Genomic DNA, 17,314 nt, shown 5'->3' on the forward strand with positions numbered 1-17,314 from the left:
CTTTTGGGGAAACCCTGCATACATTGAGAGAGCACTTCCACTGGGAAGGCCAAGATTACTCTGATTCCAAGAAAAGGCTCAGGGAATTTCTACTACTTCCCCCAGCATAGGCCGCTGGCTGTTCCTCCTGTCTTAGATATTTTGGATGATGTGTATGCAGAAGCCAGTCTTGATCCAGACTACCTCCAGCCCCTGTTAAACCAGACAGATATTACCAGGTTCCTGATTCTCACCAGTTCCTTTATAAAAGCCATACTGCTGACAGGGTCCCAAGGGGATTAAGGCCTCTACTGCTAAAAACTCTTTGCCTTCCGAAAGATTCTGGAGCATTAGAAAGGTGGGGGGGAAGGTGTATAGATCAGCCACTATAACCATGAGGGCATTAAACTGTCAATTTCATATGTTAAAATACCAACAGTTCTTGCTGTCTCAGCTGAAAGGCAAAATGACACAAACAGAACAGCCAGACTTGAAAGAGTTGCAGGATTTGTTGCATGGAGCAGAACAAGTGGGGAAACAACTTGCAGTGTGGTTTTGATGCTTTAGAGTCCTCATGCAGAGCTGCTGTCACGGGGTCTGTCATACGTAGACATGCTTGGCTCAGAGTAAACCTTACCAGATCATGTCAAAGCAAAGTTATTAGATGCACCACTACAAAAAGATGTATTCGGTGCTAAAGCTGAGGAGGTACTAAAGAAAATGGTGGAAAAAGCGAAATCTATGCAAACGGTTAAAGATTTCTTGCAGGTGCAGCCTCCACGCTTCAGCAGAAACTGGCCTTCAAAAAATTGGTCCTTTCCAGCCACTGACAGACGCCCAAGGGGTAGAGGACGACCTCAAGGATCTTGGAGCTAGACGGTGGCAAACACCAGCCCCTGGAGGTGGAGAAAATGGGCCACAGTCATTTAGAAAACAGATGCAGTGACTTTCCCCTATGCCTGCCAAACAAAGATATGGCAGCACCTTTGGGCGGAAAACTGGCCTCATTTTCAAAAAACTGGCACATTGTTACACAGGACAAATGGATTCTGGATATTATGGACAGAGGCTACAGGTTCCACTTTCACACCCTTCCAAAAAATGAGGCATGCCAAACCTGCCACAATCAATGAGCAGAGGCACAAAGGCAAATTTCCGTGGTCAAGGTTTTTTTCAAGGCTATTTCTGGTACCAAGGAAGGACAAAGATTGGAGACCCATCTTAGACCTATCTGTTCTAAACACATCTAGAGGTACCAAAATTCAAGATGCTCACATTACAGCAGCTTCTTCCCATGCTGGGCAGGAGTCTTGGCTGGTAACGTTGGACCTCAAGGAGGCATACCTGCATGTCCCTATCAGACAAGATTGCAGAAGATACCTCAGATTTCTTGCAGGTTCAACCCATTACCAAGTCTCTGCATTGCCCTTTAGCTTATCTACTGCGCCCAGAGTGTTTACGAAATGCCTGGCATCAGTAATTGCCTTCTGCAGACAACTAGGAATCCAAATCTACCCATATCTGGACGACTGCCTGATCCAAGCAGACGGACAGGACCTTCTATTGCAACATCTGGCGTTTATAATTGTTAAAACTGCCTGGGGTACACAGTGAGCAAAAAAAAAACAAAACTAATACCTTCTCAACAGATAATTTTCCTGGGTGCCAGCTTAAATACAACAACCCAGATGGCCTACCTCATGCCAGACAAGGGTAACTGTCTCAATACTACAACAAAATGGCAACTTTAACCAGGCTAACTGCAAGGAAAATCCTGCAGGCTCTGGGGTTCATGGCATCTTGCATCCTACTAATACCATTTGCAAAGCTGCATATGAGGAAACTACAATAGTACCTAAACTTATGGTCTCAGCACAGCCACAGCTTGGAAACAATTATACCACTCATTCCATTCCTTCAAAAGGAATTTGTGGTGAGCTCAAGCATGCCAAAAACACAGGTCTTCCTTTCTGTTTACCACAAGCAACTCAAATCATCACAACAGACGCCTCAGACTACACCTGAGGAGCACACATGGCAGGTCAGTGTATTTGGGGAAAATGGTCCCAAAAAGAGATGCACCTACACATCAACCAAAAGGAGATGCTAGCCGTACAAAATGCTCTTATTACCTTCAAAGACCTACTGCATCCAGGCCAGCTATTGACAGACAACGCCACAGTCATGTGGTACATAAACGGGGACGTGTTCATACCCCCTGTGCAGGCAAGCCATGACCCTGTGGAACACAGCACTGGAATTACAAGTTTAACTACAGGCACAGTTCCTGCCAGGGAAGGAAAACACACTGGCAGACAACTTAAGCAGAAATATGACGGACCCACACGAATGGAAGTTGCATCCTCAAGTCTTCTCAAAGATAACTCTGGCATGGGGACAGCCAGATCTATTTGCTACCCACAGAAATTACCATTTGGAAAAATTCTGCTCAAGGACCTATCCACAGGCCTGGAAAGTGGACACACTCTCTTTCAATTGGACAACATTGACTGTCTATGCCTTTCTACCTCTACTGGCCAAAGTCCTATTAAAAACCAGAGCAGAGAGGCCACATGATTCTCATTGCTCCAGACTGGCCACGACAGCACTGGTATCCTCTCCTAAAGAGCCTGTCGCACTCACCACCATGGATCCTTCCTCAAGTTCCTCTTCTGTTGTCCCAGCGCAACTACAAGACCCTTCACAGCCAGCTCAGTACTCTAAATCTAGCTGCATGGAGAATACCTTAAGTTTACCAACACTCTCCTCTCCAAGGAGGTACAGGATGTCATCTTGGAGGCCAGGAGACCCTCTACTAGAAAAACCTACTCCGCCAAATGGAAACTATTTTGTTCCTGGAATCGAGCAAAGGGTCAGAATCCTTGGGTAACAAATAGGTACAGTACCTAACGGAGATATTAAAACAGTGGCCTATCCTTCTCTTCCATCAAGATCCACGATTCAGCAATTTCAGTACAATACGAATCCTCCTTTATTCTCACATCCTCTAAGGCAGTTCCTCAGAGGGGCAAAAAATATAAAACCCCCACGGAAACCACCAGCTCCAGCTTGGGACCTCAACTTTGTATTGGAGAAGATGACACTGCCTCCTTTTGAGCCGGCTTCAGCAGAGCTACAATACTCATGGAAAACAGCATTCCTTCTGGCTATTACCACAGCATGCAGGGTTTAGGAGCTACAGGCCCTCATGGCTGTGCAACCATTCATCATTTTCCATCAGGACAGGGTTTCCTTACGAACCAACCCTACCTTCATGCCAAAGGTAGTATCCAGTGTGGCTTTGAATCGGCCTATTCATTTACCTACATTTTTATCCAAATCCACAGAACAAAGGAGAGGCTACTACATTCCTTGGACATTCACAGGCAACTTCATTAATACTTGGACAGAACAAAATCTGAGCAGCTCTGTGTCCTATGCTACAGGTGCTCAAGAAAAGAAAATGGATAGCCCACTGCATACGCTTTTGTTTGTTTCATGGAAAATCAGTGCCTGTATAAATCTGATCCCACTCCACCAGGGCTACAGCTACCTCAACAGCTTTCCTCAGGGGGTCCCTACCAAGGACATTTTGGAAGCAGCTACTTGGAGTTCAGTGCACCCTTTCTCCAAGCACTACCACCTTCCACTATACTAAAAATCTAGAGCGGGCTTTGCCACAGCAGTCCTTGGCCCCTCCTAATTCTGCTTAGTACCAGCCACCCTTACTTAGCTTTGGGATTCTACCCAAGTGTGATGACTGCAGCTGTATGCACGCTAGGTTACCCTCCCTCCATCCCCTCTTAGGACGGGGCTTATGACAAACGCCTTTAACATACAACCTATTTGGGGTATTCCTTTATGGTGTATTTGCTTGCAACTACTGTTTTGATTTATCTACTTGTATATGTTTGCATGACATCATGTTTTGCCTTCCTTTCTGGGGGCACCTGACATCTGGGGCAAGAAAAACTGAAGAAAATGGTGTCTGCTGCCTCTTTTATACCCATGCCGCACCGATATCAGGGAAGACTACAACAGACGCCGGACCTAGACATTGGAATTCGGCCGAGGACCCGCCTGACGGCAGGATAACCCAAGTGTGATGACTGCAGCTGTATGCGCACTCTAACATCTACATTTATGGTAAGTACAAACCTGTACTTTCTCCACATGCAGATCACACACAATACCATACTATATTCTAACAAGTTGTAGGTCACCTTCCATATAGATGCTTCACTTGCAGCATCCAAATAGCTGACTTCATGCTCACAAAACATGAGGAACTAACCATAAAGTTTGACCTTCAAATCAATGTTTTGTAATCCCATTAAAACCAGTAACAATTAGAAACTATTCCATAGCAAATTACCTGTTAAGGGTTGTCCCTGCAAACTGAGCGTAGCAGCCTGTTGAATTATGCACATACTGTACTTGCCAGAAGCAAGCCCAGGACTGTCCCTGGTTGCCATAAGCAAGCCCAGGACTGTCCCTGGTTGCATCCCAGACTAAACGGAATATACAACGTAAGAAAAATGTGGCAGAAATCAGGAAATAGCCTTATAAGGCTGACACTTGCACTGACTAGGCAACTAAGAGGGCTAATTAGGCCATGCATAGCCAACTTGAGGTAGCCTCCCAAGTGAAAACCTTTTAAAGCTGCCTACAATCTGTCTGAAACCTCCAGGGCATAAGCAATGTGCTGAACTGGTAGATTGTGCCACATTGATCAAAGCCTGACAATTTTCTGGTCAACAGGTTCACTATACTAAGTTTTACCTGCTGTTCTCACTAAAGCCAAAACACTCATTGGGCCTCAACACCCCAGGATGCTTCCTGCAAAATGTCTTAACTGGATCCTCAGTCAGCTGTAATCTTAAAACAGGCTTTCCTCCATGAGGAAGGACTGTAGTAATCTCCCTTTAAAAAGTAGGACCTTTAACAAATTCTGAAACCTACAGACCTGTTAGTTTGACTAGTCTTATTTGCAAAACCATTGAAAGAATTATGGTGATCAACAAAGAAAATGGATACCATTTTTCTTCCGTCAAAGGAAGGCCATACTTGCTGATTCTGGTGGACTTCTTTGAAAAGGTCATCAAGGCAATGGATGGGGAGGAATTGAGTGTACTGCCTACCTGGATCTGACTAAAGTGTTTTGATACAGTACTCCCACTCGACATTGTCGGCAACCCCCCACTCTAGCATAAACCCTCTAACACTCTGGATAGCAAACTGGCTCACTGATGTGACCCAGGAGGCTAGAATGTGTGAGCTCCCCTCCACAAAGGCCAGTCACCAGTGGAGTCTCCCAGGGCTGTTAAATTTGCTCTTCAGTTTTGACATTAATGTCAAAGACCTCCTGGTTAAGCAAGTTTGCAGATCTTAAACTGGGAGCAGTCACTGAATTTCTTAAAGATGAGCACCTTTTCTGGGAGGTCTAACCTAGATGAATGCTAGTCAAAACCATTGCGTAACTCTGTACTATAAATACATTTTGGTAGCTTTTGTGAAGTAAGGTCCTGACATCTAGGTCCAGAAAAATCATACTACTGTACTTGGCCCTCATCAGACCAGTCATGGAATGCAATGCCCCCTTAAGTGTGTACTTCCTAGACGCATGGAGCAACTGAAACCTGCAGATTTAATTTGCTTGCAAAATAAGGGAATAAACAATGTTTGCCTCAAAGCCCCCTCTACTGTCATACAGATTTGAGGTTGTGACTGCCTGCTATACAAGGTATCCCTGGACCCTGTTTTGATGAGCCCATCCAAAATGCAGTATCAGAACTATATTCAAGACTTGTTTTGCTTGCTTTTTCTCAGAATTCCCTTTGAAACAGGCTACCCATCCATGTGAAGTGGGGTGCTCCATCTACAAGCCCATTTTGGACCAATGGATGAGGTAAGGGGTGAAGTTTGTAGGTCTCTGGATAGTCTGTAAATTAGCCCCTTAAGTAAATCAGGGTTGCACAGCTGTGCTTATTAGTGAAAGTTCTTTATAAGACAGGTTTTTACCATGCTGTGTGTGTCTTGCTAGTTCTTAGGTAGCTAGATTCTGCTAACTTTCATATTTACTTTGGCCAGTGTGTGAACTTCAACTTTCTCAGTATTCCTGTCAGCATAGTTGACTTTATGCCTAGTTCAACTTTCTCAGTATTGCAATATCTCCGTAGCTGCCTCATACAAATGTCTATTGCATTCTAACTGCTCATGTCTCACCCTGCTTCAGAATTTGAGTGATCACCTAGACTGATTTGAAATGTTGCTCATGGTTCATAGTATGTCATCTTAAAAGTGCAACACAGCTTCTTGTCTGGTAAAATATTTTAGTCATAATGTCAACATTAAGCATAGTATGAAAATGTAAAGGTGGGTCAATTGCTTTAACTAGCTTAAGTCTCATGAGTAGGGTTAAGGAGCAGCAATTCCAGAGTGCAGTGAGTGTACAGGAATATTTACTTGCTGTTCTGCTTTTAATGTCTTCTAATTTTTCATCTCTTTGAATGCACACTTCATTAAAATGAACTGTCTAATATAGATAGTGGGGCTGAGGTATTTTGAAGGAATAGAAATCGGGAATTGTTTGACAGTACTTTAAATGGAGTAACTTCAGAGGGCAGTGGTAGACATTGAGCTTTGCTTCTTTACATGGTAAGAAATTAAATGTTGCAATTCTGCTTTAGCCCCACAAGGTGGATATCATGGCTACCATGAAGATTCGTATGGACCACCACCTCCACCTTATGAAGGAAGACGAATGGGACCGCCACCTCCTCCACCTGGGGCTAGCCGCAGAGGCCCATCACGCTATGGTCCTGGACAGTATGGACCACCACCACCGCCGCCACCACCTGAATATGGCATGGGTTCTGAAAGTTCTGTTCTAATGGTATATGGGTTGGATCCAAAGATAAACTGTGATAGAGTTTTCAACCTGTTTTGCCTTTATGGGAATGTCGAAAAGGTAAGTACACCCAAGCACCTCTTGATTTTAGTAAAGTGAAATTGTATCAGATACTGCAGGAATTCTGTAAAGCGTTTGTTACTGGACTTGAGCTCACAACAGTTCGTTTCTATATTGGGTGGGATTTCCCACTCTGGGAGCAGTGCTGAATTCAACCCATCTATGCAAGGAAACTGCTGGTTTAAATCTGATTGCTCTGAGGGATTGGCCGTTGAAAAGACTTAAGATGATGGCAAACAGTCCCCCGTGCCCAGTATATAAGCAGTCCCCCCCCTGTGCCCAGTATATAAGCAGTCCCCCCCCGTGCCCAGTATATAAGCAGCCCCCCGTGCCCAGTATATAAGCAGTCCCCCCCGTGCCCAGTATATATAAGCAGTCCCCCGTGCCCAGTATATATAAGCAGTCCCCATGGTCAGTATATATAAGCAGTCCCCCCAGTGCCCAGTATCTCACTCTTCACAGCTGCATGAAGAGTTGCTAGTTTGTACAGAGGGCAGTGCTACTGCAGGTCATCTAATGCTCCAAAATGTTTGTCAACTGGAGAGGTTCAGAAGAGGTTCAATCATCCACTGTTAAGATTTGAAAAAAGTGCATCTTGACTGTTCATTTTGCTGATTTGAATTGTGTAGTCTGAGCCTCATGAGCTGGAGATTACTGGAGAAAATTTCAGCTGTTTAAGCCTCACATTTGCATGTAGCCACATACCACTCAACAGGGTTCAGTGGTGCCCTGTATTAGACGCATCTGTTGGTAAACCCTCCCAAGCTTCCCTGCTGCATTGCAGAAAACTCAGTTGTGCACTGAGTTGCCATAGTTCTCAACCCCTAACTTTCAGTAAAGTAAGCTGCTTGATTTAATCCTAAATCAGTCTGGTAAAACGTGCCATAGTGGAGGGTTGGTAACTTGCTCGTAAAACAAATACAATGGGAGAAATTTAATTCCAATGATTCCAGTGTGAATTTGGGAGTCCATTCTCGCTTAAACTGGACAAACAGGTTGTCGGCAGGCACCACCTCCACACAAAAAGGTCCCAACACATTTGTGGAGGTACTCCTACCGAAAGATCAGAGACCTACCAGTACAAACCAGTTGTACACACTAGAAAGCAAATGGCATCCATTACAAAACACATAAACCAGTGTCTTGGCAAGTCCGTAAGGCAAAATGCCTCAACCAAATGCCCTAGTCATACGAGACTTCATAGTGAAGTGTCCCCCTCTCCAGGCAGGACAAGATCAGTCTGGTGGCAGTCAGTCAAATCGCACTAACTCAAGTCATGAAATTACTGCTATGACTGTCGTACATGTTGGGTGATTGACATTTAATGCATCTGAACAGTTTGAAAAGACGTGACTGAAGTCTTAAGATGGTGTCCCAGACAGAATGCTTAGACGTAGGGAATGCCACTATATAGACAAGATCAGCTTCGACTGGCTAAGCTTCTGGTGTCCGTCCAGGGGGATCCAGTATGTCAGCTTGGGAAGACCTGATTGACATACCACACTGCCAGAGGTGGTCCTTACCGAGCTCCAGTTTTTAATACTGGCAGTGGTGGTTACTCCCCCCCCCATAATGGCACATAGGCAGTGTCAAAACATAATTTTTGATGTAAAATCCACAAGGTTATGCTACTTGAGTACAGACTCCTGTTTAGGCTTGGAAGATGCTGATGTGTGTGCAGTCGGTGGTCCTTACCGAGCTCCAGTTTTTAATACTGGCAGTGGTGGTTACTCCCCCCCCCCATAATGGCACATAGGCAGTGTCAAAACATAATTTTTGATGTAAAATCCACAAGGTTATGCTACTTGAGTACAGACTCCTGTTTAGGCTTGGAAGATGCTGATGTGTGTGCAGTCGGTTCAAGGGTGTGCAAGGCTACAATGCCTTGCACATGTTCTGACCCCAAAGAGTGCAAATGAACCAAAGGTGGAGGTATCCATCTTTAAAACTGAGTACACCTGAGTCTGGTTAAACAGATTGCGCTACTCCAGGTTCAACTATCTATAGATGAAGCTTCCCTACCACATTGCTAGCTACAAGTCCCCCACTGTGAACCAAGAGAAGCACACCTCCACTTGGGACTTGCTAGAGGTGTTCAAAACACTTGGGTCATGGGTGATTTTTCTTTCAGTTGGGTGACTTAGTGCAGGCGTGGTTTCCTGGACTTTATCAATACAAATGCCCTGGAACTGCTACGGAGTTCCCACAAGGGGCTTGTCCTAGACTTGGTACTCACCACTATGGGAGGCCACTGCACTACTGTGTGTTGCCCAAAATTTTCTCCCAAATCAAGCTACAGCGTACTGGGGGTATTGGTTTCAAGCCCCGTAACATAGCCAGCAATGGTTCTTGTGCAGAAAAGTATACAGATGCCCTGTATTTAACCATCTGAACAAATGTGTACTTTGTACCTGACAGGATCAAAACCAGGTCCTCTTGAACATGCCACCCTGGTAGACCTCAAGTACAAGTTATTTAAAAAGAGAAACTATATGAACAAGAGGGAAATAGAGAGAAGTTACTGAGTACCCTCCACAGCTTTAACCCCTCCACAGCTTGAACATGCAAGTCAGAAATAGCTTTATAGGACTTTGCAAGATATGAAGCTGTTAACATCTTGGCTAAAGATTAATCGTATGACTTCTCTAGCTACATCTGAAGGGAATGCTCAACTTTGTGCTGCACTTAGTGGATGGTACCTCTTGTACTGAACCTGAGGAAATTGGTAACTTGCTAGTTGACATTTAGCATTTTCCTGCACCAGCCATAGCACAAAGCATACCTAACAGCAGTCTTCTACCTAGTGTCTCCAAAGACCAGGTCATGTCCACACTTCAAAGCCAAAAACAGCCTCTGTGGGACCATCCCATCTTGCTTCAATTCCTTAACTTGAGTCATTCCCAGTAACATAATTGGAAATCCTGCAAATTACAGTAGTGACAGCATCCCCCAAAGCTCAAACCCAGTGGTGCTTAACCTGTTCCAAATATTACAATCTAAATTTTGATCCTCTCCACAGTGGTAAGGAAAGTCTTCTGCATTGCACATTACATCCGAAATTAAAGGTGTTACAACCCTGTACTCCTCAGACCTCAGAGTACAATGCTCCCTTTTGCATGTACCTCACCAGACACCTGCAGCAGCTGGAGAGAGCATAGGTTTCTCCCTAAAAATTTTGGGCTTCAACCTGCATGGAAGGACAATGTCTTATCACTGTACTGGCCAACAGGCTGCTGGGAGTTGGCTTGTGCCTAGCCTGCAGAGCAGACTGACAATGGAAATGCTGTATATCCACAAATTAAATGGGAGAAGTCACTTCAGGGATTTCAACCTATCAACCTAGCCTGTGACATTGATTGCTGCTCCTCTGGAATAAACTCCCAATTCACATGGAGCAGAGATCTTGAATAACCTTAAGCGCAGCCTAGACTATTAATGTGGGATACTAAATTTACCTTGGGAGTAGCACCCATGTCCCCCATGGACAGGGGCAGTTAGTGCTGATAATACTCTGTGCAAATAACTACCATCTAACCAATGCCAGTTGGGGAACAGTGGTATAATATGGCTAGTTTTTGTAAAGGCCCTAGAGCCATTAGCGTAGTAGTTTTCCTATGAACGTAGTGGGGGTCTGTCATTTTGAACAACATGCTGTGTGATAAGCATCTCCAAAAGACTGGGTGGTTTTTTATGCTGCAGGGCTTGCTAAATGTTAGTGAAAACATCTTTTGATTTGAGTATTGGTAAAAAAAAATTCATCCCCAATTGGTGCATACAAGCAATTGGGGGGGGACCTTACGTAATGTAAGGGAGTTTTCTGCTCGTCGGGAGAGTGCTAATCTAAAATGTTGCAAGGGTCTCTGCATTGTATTTCCAGCCCAGGGTTTTCTTAACTGGATTACAAAAACCTGTATGCTGGCATTGCTGAACTCATGAGCATGCTTGTAGCAGGAGAAGCTTACAAAGTTTGTTCCATACCATAAATGTAACTTTGAGGCAGTGGATGCCTACAGCTGCTGGCACTAAGATGGTCTTTGGAAAGGCCAGCTGGTTTTGATTTGAAAATCTGAAATTTGTACTTTGTCATGGTCTTTAAAATGACCATTGAATATAGAAAGGAATTGTCCAATGAAACATTTGGTAGATTAGTTAGTGTAGACGTGGTATGGTGGCAGGGAAGAGACTGCAGTGGGGATCAGTAGTAATCCCCCAATTTCATTACATCAGTTTCACTGAGTAGCCATCTAATGTGCGGCAGTACTGACATGACAAATCATACACCAAAGCGAGTGAGCACCAATGGGAGACTTGAAAATCTTGACACTGCTGCTGTCTTGCAGCACCCTACAGTGCTGAAGTAACTGCAGTAGTCTTATCCTCAGCACTACCCACTACTTGGCTGTAATTGTGGGGCAGGGGGTTAGATGGTACAAGGAAACTAAGCACAAAAACACCATCTGTTTTACTGTATTTGTTTCTTCCTACTTTTTTGCTTTTGCCTAAGTACTCAATTGAATTTATTTATTACTGCTTGTTAGCCTGATTAAATTGTAACTTACTCCAAGGCCCTTGGTTTAAGCACTTGGATTCAAACAGTTTTACACTAAGGTTTGTGGTCTGCACTGTTGTGGCAGGACAGGTAGCGTACATCCGAAGTTGGGAACTGCTGATTTCAAGTCTTCTAAATGTATTGGTTCTGGGTTAAGCACTTGGCTCAGGCCAGTTATTTTACACTAAAAGTTTGTGGTCTGCACTTGTGGGAGGAGATGCTAGATTCTGCCCCTCTGTGCTGGGAATTTCTGGTTAGAGGCTTATTGCGCATGCTTACTTAATTGTTTCTATGAAATCTGTATGCATTGTTTGTAGCATAGACTAATTCAACTGGTTAATTGGGTAGTGTGTCTGCTCTATTTTCCGGGGGAAAAAAATATATACTAGTTTCCCACCTTTCTGAACTAGTATAGTCCATTTTTCAGGTCCCTGTTGAATCCAGGGCTGTTACAAGTTTGTGTTGCCCATACCTTGGATAGAAGGAAGTTTCATTGCTCACCTGTGAGAGGGGGGAGCTTTGAGCAGCCTCTGCCCCTGGGGGAGTGGTTTCAGCCCAAAAAGTAGTATATTGGCCATTTTGGGCTAATTTCTACCTTTCATTTCCCTGCTATAAAACCTGCATTTGCAAGTTTTTTTTTTTTTTTTTTTTTTTTTTTTTTTTTTTTTTCACTAGTATACAGCTCAGCAAGCTCATGCCTGGTGCCCTGCAGAGTTCTACAGCAGCAGGGGGACTTTGGCATGAAGTATCATTTTTCTGCATTTTCTTGCTGCCTTTAGCTAAATTCTCCTAAAATGTGTTTCTTTAGTTTCTGTGATTTTAAAAAGCCTGTTTCAGCTACATTGTACTTTTACTGCCTGCACTTTTAACAGTCGTTTTTGTTTAAATTACCTGTTTAACTGTTTTAGGCTACACACTCGTGTGATGGCCATTTCTGTGCATTTAGAGTTTTGTATCTGCTTTATTTTCTGAATTTGTTTTTCTGCCTTTCTAAGCTAGTATAGTCCAGTTTTCAGGTTAGTGCTGTTACAAATTTTTGCCTATATCTTAGTTGGATAGAAGGAAGTTTCTCTGTTCACTGAGAGGGAGGGAGCTTTGAGCAGTCTCTGCCTGGAGGAGTGGTTTCAGTCCCGAAATTAGTTCATTAGCCATTTGGGCTAATTTCTGTCTTTCATTTCTCTGCTATAAAATTCGCACTTGTGTGGTTTTGCGTGCTGGGTAGCGCTGGTTAGCTAGGGTATAACTATATTCTCAGCTCCACAAAATCTACTCTTCAATTTTTCCCTTGGAACTAGACAAACCTTCAACTTTAGCACTCAAACCCATTAAGTTCACTGTCAAGCACTTACTCATAGCAAGCACTAGACCCCCCCCCCCTATACTGTCCAGAAGGACAAGGCGCTCTATTCGTCCCCACAAGCCAGTCAGAAAAACTGCTTACTCCACCTATCCAGGCATGTCCAAAGGGCAGTTTCCAGTGTACTCCCCAGTCCAACTGGTGAATCTGGGCATTTTGAGGCAATGTTACAACTGCCTCATCTACACAAGACAACCCTCCTACCACCAAACACTAGAATATATGCGAGCGATGCAATTATGCAGCCAAACTGGAGGCAAAGCGCTCAACCAAAGACTGGAACTGGGCAAGAGAAGTGTAATACTTGCAACATGCCACCAGTCTCACACACCTAATAAACCAACACTGGCAAATAAGTCACGAATACATGAAAACCTACTCGGAGGCTCTAAATAAAAAATCTGCAAAAGCAACAAATTTCCAAAGCAGGCATCCAAGCAACCTCCACATCCCATCACCAACCATGAAACGCACATCACATAATCAATGTGCCACACAATCCACAGCCCTTAAGGCAAAGTAACATACCCAACACACTAGTGATAGGCGACGCTGTAGTCGGGCACACTTACGTCCCACTAGGCTGGACAAGGTTAGATGGCGCCTGTCTGGCACCAGGATTCGTCACATCAAGCACTCGGGTCACTCCAGAACAAGTACAAATACGATTGTCCATGTTGGTGTGAGTGACCTCAGATGTACCTCCCTGGACTGCATGAAAAGTGACATGGAAGACCTCTCTGATCATGTAGCCCAGGCTGGTATGACCCTGAGTAGCATCCTGCCCTCACCAAGAATGATGCTACAGTATAAAGAAAGATACATTTCAACAATTGGCTAAGTTTCTGCTGTCATTCAAAGGGGATCCAGTATCTGTCCACCTGGGATGACATGCTCGACAAGCTATGCTGCTTCGCTAGAGATGGCTTGCACCGGTCACCCTTGGGCTTTCGAATACTGACCAAGGCTCTTGCCACCCCGTAGTGCCTTTTTTTAGGCAAGGCTCAAGTCAAACCCACCACCATAAATAGCACAGGTAACAGAAAACTGAGGGTAATGCTACTCAGAAGTCTAAACCTCAAAATGCATGCACTCTAGGCACTCAGTATGGAGAACATCGACATCTGTGCAGTAACAGAAACCTGGTTTAAGACTCCTGAGAGCACCCCAGCACTTCTAGGCTATAACTCATACCATACCTTTTGGCCACAGAACCAGGACCAAAACACACTAGGTTGGGGTGTATCCATATTAATCAAGGATACCCACACCTCCAGGTTAGTGGCGCAGCACAATGCATCACAGATCATCCATGTGCAACTGGCAAAACTGCAATCCAAATTGTAGCTTGCTACAGATCACCCACCATGACCCAGGACCCTCATTCTGCATTTCTGGAGACACTGGGGAAATATGAAGGTCCTACCAAACGCCCAATACTGGGTGATTTCAATTACCCAGACATAAACTGGGAGAACTACTCAAGTACCAACTCAGTTGCCCAAAGCTTCCTAGAATTTATAAACGCTAATGCCCTGGATCAACTGGTCAACACCCCTACCAGAGGTAACGTAGACCTGGTAATCACCAACATGGGTGACTGTTCCACACCGAGGTCAACCCCTCGCTGGTTAGATCAGACCATAGACTAACCACTCTGGATATCCACATTCCGCCCCCACCCCCAATCAAGGAAACCACAGTGAAAAACTTTCCAAATGCAAACTTCATGTTACTTAAAACAGAGGTGGAAAGGTTCACAGCCCCCATGCTAAAGGACAATGCTGTCAAAGGTGCTGAAACTTTTACAAAGGCACTCTATGAGCATCTGCATGGATCGTATTATCTCAAGTAAAACCAAGATTCCTCCAAGAAAAGGAAACCAGTTTGGTGGACCCCTGCCATAAGCTATACAACAGGAGTAGACTAGTACAGAAGAGTCAAATCCCAAGAAGGAAAATACATCCCTGATCAGTATCTGCAAGAAACTGATTCCCTCATTAAATCTTCCAGTGCTAGTTTCAGAAGTATTGTCATTGACTCCAAAGATAACCACAAAGCGTTCTTTAGCTATGTCAAGAATCTAAGTGGAAACTCTCAGATCTGCTCTGAGTTAGTGCAGAATGGCACAAAATACATTGAACTGACTGATATTGCCAGCATTCTGGCAGGCTTAGTGCAAACTTCACCCCCTAAACGGCCCATAACCATACCCAAAGAATGTAGGGCCCCTGTCAGTCACTGACACTGGTTAAAACAGCCCTATCCAAAGCCAAATACATAGCTTCAGTGGGACCGGATGGTGTTCCGGGCTTATGAGCACCAAAATAAACTAACCCCTCACCTAAACGCACTGTTAGAACTTGGCATCTACAGTTATCCCACACTCTGGCATCTATAGTTATCCCACACTCTGCAAAGGTGGTGACACAATGGACCCTGGGAACTATCGCCCTATAAGCCTGGTCTGCAGGGCTGTAGCGCGCATTATGGAACTCATTAAGACATTGGGAACCTCCAAACCTTGGATTCTACCTAGTTCTGCTTTAAGGGCAGATCATGCCTCCTAAACCTGGTGGGCTTCTTTGAGACTGTTACCAAGGCATTAGGAAGAGGTCAACACAGCCTACCTAGACCTCGCAATTTTGGCACCGTTCCCCATTCTAGTATTATAGACAAGCTCACCAGCTTGAACATAAACCGCTACGTCACAAGATGGGTTGCCAACTGGCTCATGGATAGAACCCACATCGTGAGAGTTGCAGGCTCTACGTCTGACTCTAAACCAGTTACAAGTGGCGTCTCCAGGGCTCAATCCTAGGACCCCTTCTGTTTGCTATATACGTCTGAGGTACAGGCAAGCATAGGAGGACTATGGCTGACTAAGTTTGCAGACTGCAAACTAGGGGCCATAATTGATTCTCTGGCTGATAGACACCCTCCAGAAGGGTCTCTGTCACACCCTCCAGAAGGGTCTCCCCTCTGGAAAACATCCGTGAACTGCCACATATGTGGTAGTCCCCTAAATACAGAAAATGTAATGAGCGATCTGGGGACTGAAGTAGATGGTAATCTCTCCTTTAATCGTTGCCAAGGTGGTTAGAAAATCCTATGAATCCTAATCACAAAAGGGTTCGCATCTAGAACAAGAGGTTGTTGTGCGCCTCTACTCATCACTCAGACCCATCAGAGTGCAACGCCCCATTTGGGATGTACCTTAAGACACCTGCAACAGCTAGAAAGAAAGGTACCTCACAGAGGATTACTGGCCTCGTATGCCCTGTGCAGCCAGACTCCAGCTGTACTCTATTGCATACCACTTACTCGGATGTGATCTCTGCCTGACATACAAAGCCATGTCCAACCCAGAATTGATGGGACATGCTCCACCTAAAAAAAAAATCCTGGAGAGCCACATGCTGTAGATATAAAACCTCACCACAAAGATAAATAGGACATGCTGTAGGGATAGATTCCTGTCCCAGACACTCCCCATCCTTTGGAATAGGATCCCAGTATCCAGTATAAATCAGGCAGAGCCCCTCACTAACGCTCTTCAAGAGAAACCTTGACTGGTTGATGGGAAACACAAAATTTACCCTGGGGATCACTGCAGTGGCTCTGCTGGACTGACCCAGGGAACTAATCTAAGGGTGTGGCGAAAGCCAACACATTCTGGCTAGGCTTATAAACTCCCTTGGGCAGATAGGTTCACAAGTACTAGGCTATGTCCTCCTGTTGCAGTTTCTCACTGTGGGTTTCTCCTCGGGCGATCCGAACATGTGTTCCTATACAAAAGATTTCAGCATGGTTGCTGTTGGTGCATGGGACATTACATGTAGGGCCATAAACCAGGAACCTTGAATGTCACATCTACAGCCACAGACTAACTTTTTCTGCTGCAGTCGAATGTCAGGTTGATAGCATCGCTCCTTTATCAAGATGTCCAAAGCCAAGTACCCCATTGGGGATTTCTTATTGATATTGCTTGAAGCTTAGTTGGCTGCCTTTACATTGGCCTATGTCTACTAAAAGGTAAATGTCAATGTAGATGTCTGTCTGCATAGAGAGTCCGACCATTGCGTGTCTCTTGTCTAGGCCGGGAACACTACCATACTTGCTGTTCAGTCTGCCAATCCTTTGTCACGAAGCAGTTTGTCCTCCCTTAACCTGTACTTGGCAAAGACTTAAGAATCCATCCTTTAGAATGGATCCTGAATCAGCTGAACCAAAAGGAAAAGGCCAAAGTTTCACTGCCTACCACCGCTGCCTCCGTCAGACACACTAGAGCAGTCTGCTTCCTACAGCATCTCTCGAGGTAGCAGTATTCGAAGTGCTGGCCGGCACATCCGCTGAGCTGTCCCTGATGTCTAGGGGGGAACCAAGTTCTACTGGAGACCCTTCTGGATGTCAGCCGAAGCCCCTTAAGTTACTAAGGCCCCATATTCTAGGCCTAGAC

General features: G+C 44.7%; 1 protein-coding gene across 1 annotated transcript in view; it reads left to right on the forward strand.

Annotated features, from left to right (window-relative positions):
* HNRNPL (heterogeneous nuclear ribonucleoprotein L) overlaps positions 1-17,314 on the forward strand; it is a 203,028-nt gene that overhangs the window by 24,810 nt on the left and 160,904 nt on the right. The window contains exon 8 of the mRNA XM_044056988.1: positions 6,669-6,949. Coding sequence (XP_043912923.1) covers positions 6,669-6,949 — 281 coding nt within the window. The remainder of the gene's footprint in view (positions 1-6,668; positions 6,950-17,314) is intronic.

The sequence above is a fragment of the Protopterus annectens genome, chromosome 1.part0 (assembly GCF_019279795.1).
Source record: "Protopterus annectens isolate FY-2018-M chromosome 1.part0, PAN1.0, whole genome shotgun sequence".
Taxonomy (NCBI): domain Eukaryota; kingdom Metazoa; phylum Chordata; order Ceratodontiformes; family Protopteridae; genus Protopterus; species Protopterus annectens.